Below are 12,755 nucleotides of genomic sequence, written 5' to 3'. Positions count from 1 at the left end.
CAGAGGAGTTAAGAGTCTGTCCAGGTAGGGAAACATGGCAGGAAGCTGCAGGCATGGGGGCAGTAACTATATGCTGAGCTCAAATCTTGAACCACAATCCCAAAGAAGAGAGAAAGAACTGGGGATGCTTCAAGTTTTTTTAATATTATTTTTTTTTTAATTTCATTTTACATTCCATCCATAGTTCTCCCCCACAGCCCTCCTCTAAACCTCCTCCACCAGCCCAAAGCTGGTGGTCCCTTAGTGACATACTTCCTACAGCAAGGCCACACTTCCTAAACCTGCTCAAACAGCGCCACTAACAGGGGACCAAATATTCAAACCCCTAAGCCTATGGGGGGGGGTAAGTTCCAGGATAGCCAAGAGTTACTACACAGAGAAACCCTGTCTCAAACAACAACAACAACAACAACAACAACAACAACAACAACAGAAAGAATCCATAGTTATCTAACCCAGTTTACTAAGGAATGGGGTTGGACAAATTCCCAGAGCTACATAATCGCTCTACTAACTATTGGTATGAACTGACAGCCTAAGAGCTTATAAGGAAAGCTTAAGCCCTGGGCCATGTCATTTACCGGCTCTCCTAACCTGTGAAACCAATTAACTTCATGGAGCCTTCATGAATTCCTCTGTAAAATGGGGATTGAATGAGCAAATGCACATGAAAACACACATCAAGTCTGAGATTAGTGCCATGAACTTGGAAGGCCCCAAAGAAATCAGATGCCTCATCCCATCATAAATTTATCTCTCTGATCTGCAAAAAACAGGCATCAAATGAGTGCTGACAGATATTCTCCATGGAAGGAAGCTTCTGGATCACACCGTTTCTTCTTACTGCCCACTGCCCTGTGTCTGGGTGCTCAGTCACAGCTCTTGTTCTTGGTAACACTGGCATCAAGGAGCTTTCCTGACTTTGCTTGGGTCAGTAGGGTAAGGCAGCAATGTTTTCAGGAAGGCCACGCTCTTGTTTCTGCTCCTCTAGGTCAACTGAAATGCTGAGCCAGATACAGTTACTCATGGCTAGCATAGGCTCTGTTTTCCCTGGCCTTTGATTCATGACCCTTAACTTCAGAGGCTTAGACTTTATTGTCAGAGAACATCTCTCTGAGCTAAAGAAGTTGAAGCTGGCTTTCTATTAATAGTTTCTCTGCAAAAAAATACTCCTTCTGCAATATAGAGACCATATGTCCAACAAAGACAACAAACAAAAATTATATTTACATATAATATATCCATTTAATTGAGAAGTGGTATAAAATTAAATTTTTCATTACATTTGATAAAATTTTATACCACTTCTCAATTAACACCAGCTAGGGGAAAAATAAATTATGGTCATCAAATGGAAAAACAATGCAGTATCAGAAAGAAAGATAACTCTTCATGTACTAAATAAATGTAGAAAGATATATACTATTTTATTTTTAAATAAACAGAGCATATTAGAAGAAGACACAGATACTGATGGAGCAGATGGAAAAATCAAAAGTCATGAATGATCAAAAAACTGTAGGCAGCTTTGCTAGGCATGTGAGGGCCAGAAGAATTTCACAGTTCAGTGTTTACCAACAGGATTCCAGAAAGGGACAAAGTATGACTTGTGGTGTTAATTGATTCCCATGGTGTGACTATTCCCATCCCCATAGATTCTGAGCTACCAATACAATGTGATCAAAGATGGGAAGATTGCTAGTATACTTTATTAGGTTTTTGTTTGCTTTATTTTGTGTGTGTGTGTATGTGTGTTGGAGTCAAGTATGGATGATTCTCAATGAGTAAAATTTCTTCTACGCATGATGAATACATTCTAGGAATCTGCTGTACAACATATTGCTTGTGGTTAATAACCCACCAGCACAAAACAAAGTGTGCCAGTTGGCTGTAATAAAATGTAGCTTGGGAATGCTGCTGCTATGCAATTGCAAGTATATGGGTACCCTGTTGCTAGTCAAGGATTTGAGGACTCATGTCTCTCAGAAAACAGGCTGCTGCTTATGTCATACAGCTCCATGGCAACTTTATCCTCTCACTTTTGTTCCTCAGCATTTTCAGGAGGAATATTGTTTTTCTATCAGGAAGGTATTGATTACAGTCTGAATGTGTTTATCTCCAAATTCGAAAATTGAAACTCTAATCACCAAAGTGGTCACTGAGGTCTTTGGGAGGTGGTCAGGGTGTAAACAAGATATAGAAGAATTCCTTCATTCCCCCTCCCCTTTAAAAAAAACAGGAAGGATACAGGTAGAAGATGCCAAGGCAAGAATCAGAGAACAGCCCCTGGCTAAGTGTTAAATCTGCCTGAATCCTGGCCTCGGAATGAAGTGAAATACATCCTTAGTGTTCATGGTATTACTACAACAGTATGAATGCACCAGGGCAACATTAGTATTCCTAACTCACAGTGGTGAACAGGGTATAAAGAAGTGGTCTGGTTGCTTTCTGTCACGCTGTACAAGGATAAAGGCAGAAGAAGCCTGGAGGATAGGATAGTACCTGTGTGCTGTAGGCCCACAAATGCTATCATGCCGCTATCCAGCCCAGTTGGAGGAATCTTTCTTTTGCATTTTGTTTCTTCTTGCTTCAACTTTCTGTTCAGCAGGTGACAGCATGATGTGGGATTCCTCTCTGTATACTATGATTATGTTTTATTACAATTGGTTAATAAAGAAGCTGTCAGGCCTATGGCAGGACAGAATATAGGTAAGCAGGAAAAGTAAACTGAATGCAAGGAGAAAGAAGGCAGAGCAAGGCAGACACCATGTAGCTGTCAAAGAAGAAAGATGCCAGAATCTTACTGGCAAGCCACTACCTCATGGTAATACACAGGCTAATAGAAATGGATTAATTTATGACATAAGAGCTAGCTCATATGATTGAACCACTGGCCAGTGTTGTAATCGATGTAGTTTTTGTGTGATTGTTCAGGTCCGGGTGGCTGGGGAAAGAAAAAGGTCTCTGATTATAGAAGCCTTGTGATCTACTTAGCAAAACGAGGAAAACATCAGACTCCGAGGCCAAAATTTTCCAGAATATGGGATCATGCATAAGGAAAAATAGTTCAGGAGATAAGAATTACGGCTGAGGCTGGGTTGCACTGAGACTCAGTATTGACAGAGGTTTCTGTCCCGCCCAGTGAGTTGTAGGCTGGTTTTCTTTGTTTTATGTCTAAAAGCCACTTCACTCAATATGATGTTTTCTAGATCCATCCATTTGCCTGCAAATCTCAAACAGACATTCTCTAGCTAACATGTCCTTCATCTAGGGACAACGAAACTTCTCCTTGGATCTTTTGCGATGTTGTACAAATAAATCTCTGTTGAACTTGAATATGCTACTTAATGTCCTCTTAGTCTGCCTTGCCTTTCCCAAACTCTCATCCAAGTGTTTTCATCCCCCCTCCTTTGCTGTCATTTGCTTTTTAATATAGTCAGCCATTCATCACCATATGAACAGAAGTGAGATGAATTTTAATGAGCCAGTCAAACCAGTTTTATTTTCCCCCTTAGCTGAATGCTGAGTGAATGGCATCTTCTTGCACCCAGGAGGTGATGCATGGACAGAGTAGTTGAGAATGTTCTTTTTCTGTGCCAAGGATATTGAAGGTGCCCTTAAATCAACCTGAACACTTACTGGCAAGAGTTCTGTTCTGGGACTGCCTAGTCATCTCATCTACAGTTGTTCCTGCTCCATGATACATGAGCAGGAGAACTAGTCATAACAATTGCCACTAAGAGTGTGGTGCCGATACCAGTAACTATAGCACTTGGGACAGCAAAGCTGAGGCAAGAGCATTGCTGCCAAGTTTGAGGTCATCCTGGGCTACACAGGGAGTTCTGGGCCAGTCAGGCTATGGTGTTGAGACTCTGCCTCAAACATCTTCAAGATGAAGAAAGAGGAGGTGGAAGGAATATTTCCCCAAATCTCTTAAGGACCTCTGTGTTTTGTGAAAGTCGATTGGAAAGAAACAAACAGATAAAATGGAAGCCTAGCTTGATTTTTCAAGGGGAAGGTTTCCATAAGAAGATAACCCTAGGAATCAACCAACATTGAGAAAATACAAGCTGAGCTGCATGGGAATGGGTCTGGTGGGAAGCAGGGGCATTTGAGAAGTATAGCTAAATAGTACTGTAATGATCTGTCCTGTCTTTTTAAGAGACAAGCCATGTCCACTCCCTCCCCAGTCCACCAAGGCAAAGCTGATCTTCAGCTCTCCCCAAAAGGCAGCTTCTGCCTTGTTCCATTCTCTTCCTACTTCTACCCTTTCCCCCTTCTGTCACTCCTTCCCTCCCTCCCTTCCTCACTTCCTCCTTCCCTCCCTCCTTCTCCCCCTCTCTCTACCTCTCTGCTCTTCTCCCTTTCTCCCTTTCCCCTCCATAACCCACTAAATAAATATCCAACCTCACCTTGCATGGCGTGCCTATCCAAGTCTCTGTTTCTCACCTGCCACATGGCTCCCTGCCCAGGACCTTCAGAGACCTGCAGCATGGTCTTGTATGCCATCCCTGACTAGGCCTGGCTGCTCTCAGGACCCCTGCCCACTGCCTGCACCGGCTTGGGGAACTGTGGCATGGTTTCATGATCTGCTGCCCGCTGTAGCCACTTGGGATCCTGCAGCATTTTATTTTTACCATTACAAGTACTACCTTGACAGTTAGTTAGACTAGTTCTGACAGAGAAATGGAGCCAAAGCAAGCCCCCAAGATGTCTGGCTTACAGGTACTTACAGTGACATGCTCACAAAGTTGCCCAGGTTCTGACCAAAGATTATCAAGCTTCTGGGTCTAAAGACTATGAGCTCACAATGTTGAGTATGCTTTGTAAAATTCAGAGTTTAAAAATAGAAGTCAGGCCTAAGAGGCAGATCTTGCAGCTCAAACATGTCATGCTCTGTTTTTAGAGATTTTAATAGCCAAATAAAGTTGGGAGATTGGTATAGTTACTACAATAGCTGTTATTTCCTTTTATTTATAACACTAAATGCTAAGCTTTACCAGAAAGTGGGAAAAGGTGCATACTTGTATAAAAATAGAATGACTAATTAATTTTCCCTGACTTTGGTGCTTAAGAGACTGTGATAAACAGCTTATTAGTTATGTACCAACCATTTCCTGATTTAATAACTGATGAAATACACAACAGGACAGAGAGTAGAATGAACTGAGTACCTACTCCATGATTGTCATCAGGCTGGGTTCTTAATAAGTTTCTTCCAAAGCAAGTGGTCTTCACAAGATGAGGGTACTGACCTGACAAGGCAGAAAACTAACTAAGCTGATCAAGTTGAGTGATCAAGCCTATAGTTAAGACTCAGTGGTCAAGCTGTGGTTCCAACCCAAATGTGTTGGAGCTTACCAATAGCATCCACAGGATACTTTACTAGAGGAGTCTCATGAGAGACTGGAGATGGCTGGGATTTAGAGTGATTATTTCCCTCCAGTAGAGTTTTCAAATTCCCTAAGAGTTGGATAACTCATCTGCTGATGTGTGGTACACTCACTGGTCATAAAAAAGGTCCTCATTGGGAAAGCCATGCCATCTTGATAATGAATAAATCCTTTTATAATGATCACTTTGTGTCATTTGCTTATTGAAAGAGACCTGTCACATATCAGGGGACTTTTCCCTACCTGCCATACCCTTTCATGACCTTTCAGGGGAAAACTCACTGTCTCAACATACTAATACAAATTGAATACAAATTGGTTATGGCACTTGTCTATTATCATGCTATGAAGAAATATATATATATATATATATATATATATATATATATATATATATATATATGGGTAGGAGGAACTTGCCATCCTTGCCATAGCAATTTTCCATGGTTCTAGACTTTTCTTCTCCTTGCAAACCTAGATTGGTGGTAAGTGCTTTAGTTTAATGAAGATAACCATGACTTGATACTGCATCCTCAATGTGCTGTAGTTTATCTCTACATGAGAATTTTTATTAGCATAGGTCTTAAGGAACAGGAAGTCTGCACGACAGGCATCACCTGAAACCTCCCTTTTTCATTCAAAAATAGAGGTATTTATGTCTCTTTGAAAGCCTAGACATTAATGAAAAGATGGCTGTTTTTGCTTCATCTAGATACATGATACCTTCTCATTGGCTTTCTGTGAAATCATACACAGTCCAATATCAAATGCATTAAGAAAACAGAAAACATGGATCTGGGGGACACGGCTCAATCAACAAAGTGCTTGCCATGCAACTTTGAGGATCTGAGTTAAACACTCTGTATCCATGTAAAAAGGCCATGTGTGTGGGTGTTTGTGTGTGTGTGTGTGTGTGTGTGTGTGCGCGCGCGCATGCGCGCGTGCGCACGCACGTGCGCGTTTGTGCTCATGCGTGTGCACATGCCTGTATATACTTGTATTCTCAACTCTGTGGAGGCAGACAGGCAGATTCTTAGGGCTTTCAGACCAGGCAGTCAAACCTAATCATTGAGTCCTAGGTCCTGATAAGAAACCCTGTATCAAAAAACAAGGTGGAAGACCCAGGAGATTGCTTTTTGGCCTCTACACATATGAATCTGGGAGCATGTATGTGCACATACATACATAAAGTGAGGTGTCTCATTGTTCTTGCTGGAAGAAAGACAATATATCCTATTTCATTATAGAAGGGCTTTGGATATTCTGCTTCAGAAACATCACAAAGGCTTCTTACAGTGCAATATTGACCCCTTCACAGACCCACTAGACTCCTTAAGGACAGAGCCCAGTATACTTTACTTAAGAGAATTTGTATCACATATGTATGCAATGTCAGGACATTAAGGACAATCTGGGATACTTAGTAAATTCTATGCTGGCCTGGGCTCTGTCACAAAATTTAAAACCAAACACAAACAAAAAGTATTTGAACATAAAATGTTTCAAGTTTGAGCTAGCAAGGTCAGTAGCTAACCTTGCAGGCTTCCTTAATTAGGGTTGCACTCTTGAAATCTCTAAGCATCAATTTTCTCTAGTACAGACAAATATAGCATCAGGATCCTATGATGCTAATCGAAGTTAGCACCTACTTCAATGTCAGACTAACACCTACCAGGTAGGAAGAAGTACTGTCTTGCCATTATTGAAATTCAGAAGTGCTTCCATTCATACTATTCTGGTCATCCTATCTTCAGTTTCCCATTCCTGACCTTCTCAGAGAGTCCTCAGATTCCTCTACTATGTAGCAATATACTTATCCATTCCCTGAAACCATGGACTGCATCTATGGAATTTAGATTTCAGATATAACTTGAATAAAGAATGGCTGCACAAGTAACTATTAATAACAGAGAAAGAAACAAAGAGAAATTCCAAGATTGGTGGTAGTAACAAAGTAGAAAAAAACATGTGACTTTAGACATGATATTTGAGGAATGCTGTACCCAGAACTAACAATTTTCAAATGTCTGCCTTTTCTTCTGATACTCGCTAGGCTATATATGCACTTTTTAGAGATGAGAATAATCAGAGAAAATATGAGCTCCTGCTGCTTTCTCAGCCTATACATGGAAGACTGCAGTAAGATAAATACTGATATGTACTGCAAGTGCAGAACCCTGAATATTTAAGCTGCATATACAATTTACAAGACAATATCTGTTCAATTAAGGAACTAAATATTGAATTTATTGCTAGAGACTGATCTCTAATTTATATCAATAGTTAAAGAATTACAGGTCAAACTGATAAAGAATTCAATGGGAGATCAGCATTAAAGCCAGCAGAGAGGCTTTCTGGAAAGACTGCACCATACTTCCACAACTCAACTGCTTATTGCTTGCAGCATGACATAGACTGAAAGTGCAACCTGTGCATGTCCTATGCTCTGATGAAACAGGAAACTGGATGTCCTCCTCCACATTGCTATACATCCCCTCTCTTTTAGGAAAGGACAATGAGTCTAAACATCACTCTCTGTTGTCCCCCATTTATATTGCCCTTATGATTTACCTGTGTTGTAGCCCCTTCCAAGGGCTGGCCATGGACGGTGATTTTTCCAGAGATTTCCAAGATACCAGTCACTCTGGTTCTCTACCAAGCCCAGGACTTGTTGGCCTGTAAAACACAGAGAATACAGATGTGTTAGAAGCAGCAGCTCAGGCATCTAGGGCTGGAGAGTACCAAACACAAGGAATAATTATGCAGATCCTTATAATAGCAGCTCACATTCACTGGGGGCTTTCATTAAGTGCTAGGTCCTGACCCAAGTGTTTAACTTGCATAAACATATTTCATCCTTACAATTAGGCAGGTGCTTTTATTATCTCCATTTTACAGAGAAGAGACAGCTTCCAAAATGGTTAATTATCTTATCCAAGGTCATCTGTTTTTGATAATGCCATAGTCTCCTACCATCCTTCCATCTACCCAAACATCTGTCCATCTATCAATGATCCATAGATGTGTTTCATTCCCTAAATCATGGGACATGACTTATATCTTTATGACCTGTCATACTAATCTTCAAGCATTCCAATATGATGTTTTCTTTTATATATTAATTTATTGGCTTTCTGCATGCTTTTTTAAATTAAAAAATAAGTAATTGTCCTTGTTTGATGAAAGGAGAGTCCATAGTGAAGAGCCACCCTGTGGCCAGCTTGTCACAGTACTTCTGTTGTTACTACTTCCAAAATGCATCCATCTATGTGTTGTCAGAGGCTGCTTGTTCATTTCCTGGCTGCCCAGACCCAAAATAATCACACAGAAACTGTATTATTACAACATTGCTTGGCCTATTAGCTCACATTTCTTATTTGCTAGCTCTTATATCTTAAACTAACCCATTTCTATTAATCTTTGTATCGCCATCTGGTTGTGGCCTACTGGTAAGGTTCTGTCTGGTTTCTAGCATCTTTCTCCTGTGGTGGCTATATGGCTTCTCCCTGACTCTGCCTACTCTCTCTATATATCCTTTCCAGCCTAATTATATTCTGTTAAGCCACTGGCCAAAAGCAGCTTCTTTATTAACCAATAACAGTAAAACATATTCATAGCATGTAGAGGAGAATCCCACATCATCTATGTTACTAAGCACCATGTCAACATCACGTCAATGAAATAATGTCATCTGGATGGATAAGTATTTTTCTGCCACCATAGTCAGCCTTGTCTCTGGTGAACCATAGCATTTCGGATGGGTTTGGCTTGTAGTCTATCATTTAGGGCTGTGTTCCTAGGGTATCATTAATCATATTTGCCTGTGTCTAGTGTGTGTCGTCCATCACTAAGGGATGTGTGTCTGGAATGTAGGTAGCACTGAATCTCTGAGCCTTTCAGGCATGTTATTAAACCTACCTAGTTTCATTTAGACATTCTAATATAAGATAACAGAGAAAGATATCTTAGAATTACCCCTGCCATTTTATTGACTGGGGAATGAGACTTTCATACAACCTGTGATTAATACAATTACAAACAATTACTGATGGAGCTAGTATGTAACTCTGCATTTGTCTGACATCCACATCCTCTTCTTTTCAAAGCATTAGTGATCCACATTTCACAGAATGAAAAACTGAGGCTTAGGAACTTTAAATGATTTGCTAACAGTCACACAACTAGCCACTGATGGCTTTCACAGCTAACCTTCTGAAGTGAAACTTCTCATGCTATTGACCAATCTTAGAAATAAAGAGCTTTCTAACTAAATGAAAACCCAGCTGCATGCTAAGAAAACACAGCAGTACTGTTGGAACACCACGCTGGGTGATATAGGACCTTGGTTTGATGACAGCTCTCTGAAATGATGGTGCAAAAGTTTGCTGCAATTTATTTCATCAATTTATTAAGCTGCTATCTAAATCATCATCCCTGCACAAACATAAATTAGAGGCACAGGAAAAATACTACCGCCCACTTTGTTAGTGTAGGTGATTGCAACCCAAACTTGTAGAATCCCTTCATAAAGTGTATGTTCAATTTAGTGAGTGGAAGAGCCAATAAATGCCTCATGCAATACCCTTGGGGTTTATTGCAAAACAACCAGCTCAAAAAGACTTGGCCCTTAGTTGAGAAGCTCTAATCAGAATCCGTGCACTGGAGAACAATTTGATATTCCTACATAGGAGGATTGCACAAAGCTAAAATAGTCCCTGGGGGTAACAGCATACACTAATTAAGGAGCCTGAGTTAGTATCACCAATACTTTTGAACTGATAAAGGGTATCACAAACTCAGACCCGGCAAAGATGTGGTGGTTTGAATGAGGAATGCCGTACCATAGGCTTAGGCATTTGAAAATTTGGTGAACAGTTGGCAATGCTGTTTGGAGAGGTGGTGCAGCATTGCTGAGGGAAATGTATCACCGAGTGTGGGTTTTGAGAAATTTAAGACTTGCCTTACTTCTGCTTCTCTCTCTGCTTTATGTTTGTGGTTAAAGGTGATATCTCATAGCTCATCTCATCCCTGTTGCTTGCTATCACACCTTCTTGCCATGATTTACTCTTATCCCCCTGGAACCATAAACAAAAACAATCTGTTCTGTAAATGATTTTTTGATCATGGTATTTTATCACAGCAACAGAGGAGTAACTAGCACAGGTACCATATACTCAGAGCTGACACGCAGGGAATAATGAGGTTTTACTGCATTAAGGATGGCTATATACATTTCAGGAAATATGGACTTTCAGTATCTGAAATCCAAATTTTGTATTTTGGCACCATCCACATTTTATTTGTCTCAACCTATTGCTTCAAACAATTATTCTCCTAGCCAATTCTTCATTCCTACCCCCCAAAATTGTAGGGTGTTACTGTGTTCTTGCCTTTATCGTTCACTAAGCACTCCCTCAGCAGGGATCATACTTGCCCCTGCTAGTCCTTACCCACAGACCTCTCAAAGCCTATATTGAGCTTGACACTTAACATATAACTCCAAGTCTGAGATATATTTTGCATTTATGGCATCATGGCATATATTTTTATTTGGTAATTTCTATCAGTATTTGTGCCTTCAGCTGATTTACATCCCTTAAATCACCAACTGAGTAGTAATAAGCATGCATGGCCCTCATGTGTACATGCCACATATTCCTACATCAGCAAATGGGCAAGATCTGGGTAATATTTCGATATTTCACATACGGTAAGTTTTTAACAAATGATGGTTATATAAATGACTTTTTTGGCACACACACACATACATACTAGTGTTCTTTCATGTCTGTGTCTGTGTGTGTGTGTGTGTGTGTGGTGTATGCATGTGTATAAACAGGTATGCATGTGTAAGTGTGTGTATGGTAGAGGTTGACATCAGATGTATTCCTGTATTGTTTTCTACCTTAAACTTTCAAATTAAGTCTCTCAATGTACCTAGAGTTTGCTGCTCCAGCTGGGCAGGCTCACAAGCCCCAGGGACATTCCTATCCCTGTCTTCTAGACATGTTACAGATGTGTTCTGCTAGTCTTAGGCTTTTGAGTCAGATTCCCATGATTGACCTCATTACTTTACTGACTGACTTGTCCCAATAAAGTACTGTCAATGCAACCAATATATCCTCCTCAAGTCAATGCTTTCTTTTACTTTCCTTTATTTTTGGCTGTATTAGGGATTGGATATAGGCTTCTATGTATGGTAGGCAAGTATTCAACCAATGTCAAATATCCTCACATAAGCCTAGGAATTTGAATACTATGTTACCAGTTGGTGGTGTCACAAGCCCCAGCCCTTGTCCCTCTGATTTTGAAAATGCATGTCATCTCACTCTCTCCTATTCACAATATCAATGCAACTTCTATAAATTTGTTGAGCTCAGGTGTCAGTGTCCCTCACACAGAGAACTGCAAAGATAGAAAGCAGCAGCAAATTGCTCATAAAAAGCTTAAACTTAAGAACCTTCAGGAATAACTTTAAGTTGCCTCTGAAGATAACATTCAAATTCATTTTCTCTCAAGCCTGGGATATCTTTCTTTTGCTGACAGCACAAAATTCCTTCACTCGATGTACAAAAAAATAACTATCAACATGATTGTAATGTTCATATCCATTGGCTGAAAAGAGCAAAATAATCAACAGAAGATTTCATTTTGCTTTAAGTGGATTCAGTAGCAGTTAAATCATTTATTGAAACAGCAGTGAGCAGAAGTGATTTTTCCTCATTGTTCATTCAACAGCCTTGGGTTTGGCATGTAGGCTTGTGAATTCCCTGAGTTGTCTGCTTGGTGTGTCTCCCAAGCCCTCTGAGGTCTGCAGCTAGGGACAGGGAGATGTAAGGATTAACACTGTTGGAGGCAGGGAGATAAAATGTGGACTCTTGCCCTGCTGTGTTCTTGCTGTGAAGCTTCTTGAAAACTTTTCAACTTTTCATTCCCTTGGTATCTCTCTTGGTTCTTATGATTACATACATTTAAATCATGTTATATGTGTCAAATTGTACAAATTTCTCTTTGGATGTCTCCTTGCACAGTGCTTAAGGTATTTTATAAGTTTTCTTTTCTGGGTATGATCAAGGGGTCATCATTTCAGACACATCATGCCCGCACCACACCTGGGAATAGACCCTTGAACTACAAAATAAAAGTCAATAGCTAGTGAAAGGTTAAGTCATTCTGGTGTTCCAGTCCCAAAAGGAGGGACTTTCTGCCTTGTTTTTGGCAACATTTTCTCTCCAATGGAAGGGTGGTGTGGGAAGTCCTACTGTATACGTGTTGCTTTTATTGGTTAATTAAAGGAGTCATTTTTGGCCAGTGGCTTAACAGAATATAGCCAGGCTGGAAGAGATATACATAGAGAGAGGA

General features: G+C 40.3%; 1 protein-coding gene across 5 annotated transcripts in view; it reads right to left on the bottom strand.

The window, feature by feature from the left end:
* Positions 1-12,755, bottom strand: part of Large1 (LARGE xylosyl- and glucuronyltransferase 1) — a 533,170-nt gene that overhangs the window by 117,473 nt on the left and 402,942 nt on the right. For all 5 annotated transcript variants that reach the window (XM_038312791.2, XM_038312792.2, XM_038312793.2 and 2 more), the window contains one exon: positions 7,965-8,069. In XM_038312791.2, the coding sequence (XP_038168719.1) occupies positions 7,965-8,069 (105 nt within the window). The remainder of the gene's footprint in view (positions 1-7,964; positions 8,070-12,755) is intronic.

The sequence above is a fragment of the Arvicola amphibius genome, chromosome 15 (assembly GCF_903992535.2).
Source record: "Arvicola amphibius chromosome 15, mArvAmp1.2, whole genome shotgun sequence".
Classification (NCBI taxonomy): domain Eukaryota; kingdom Metazoa; phylum Chordata; class Mammalia; order Rodentia; family Cricetidae; genus Arvicola; species Arvicola amphibius.
This window is presented reverse-complemented; position numbering and strand designations above follow the sequence as displayed.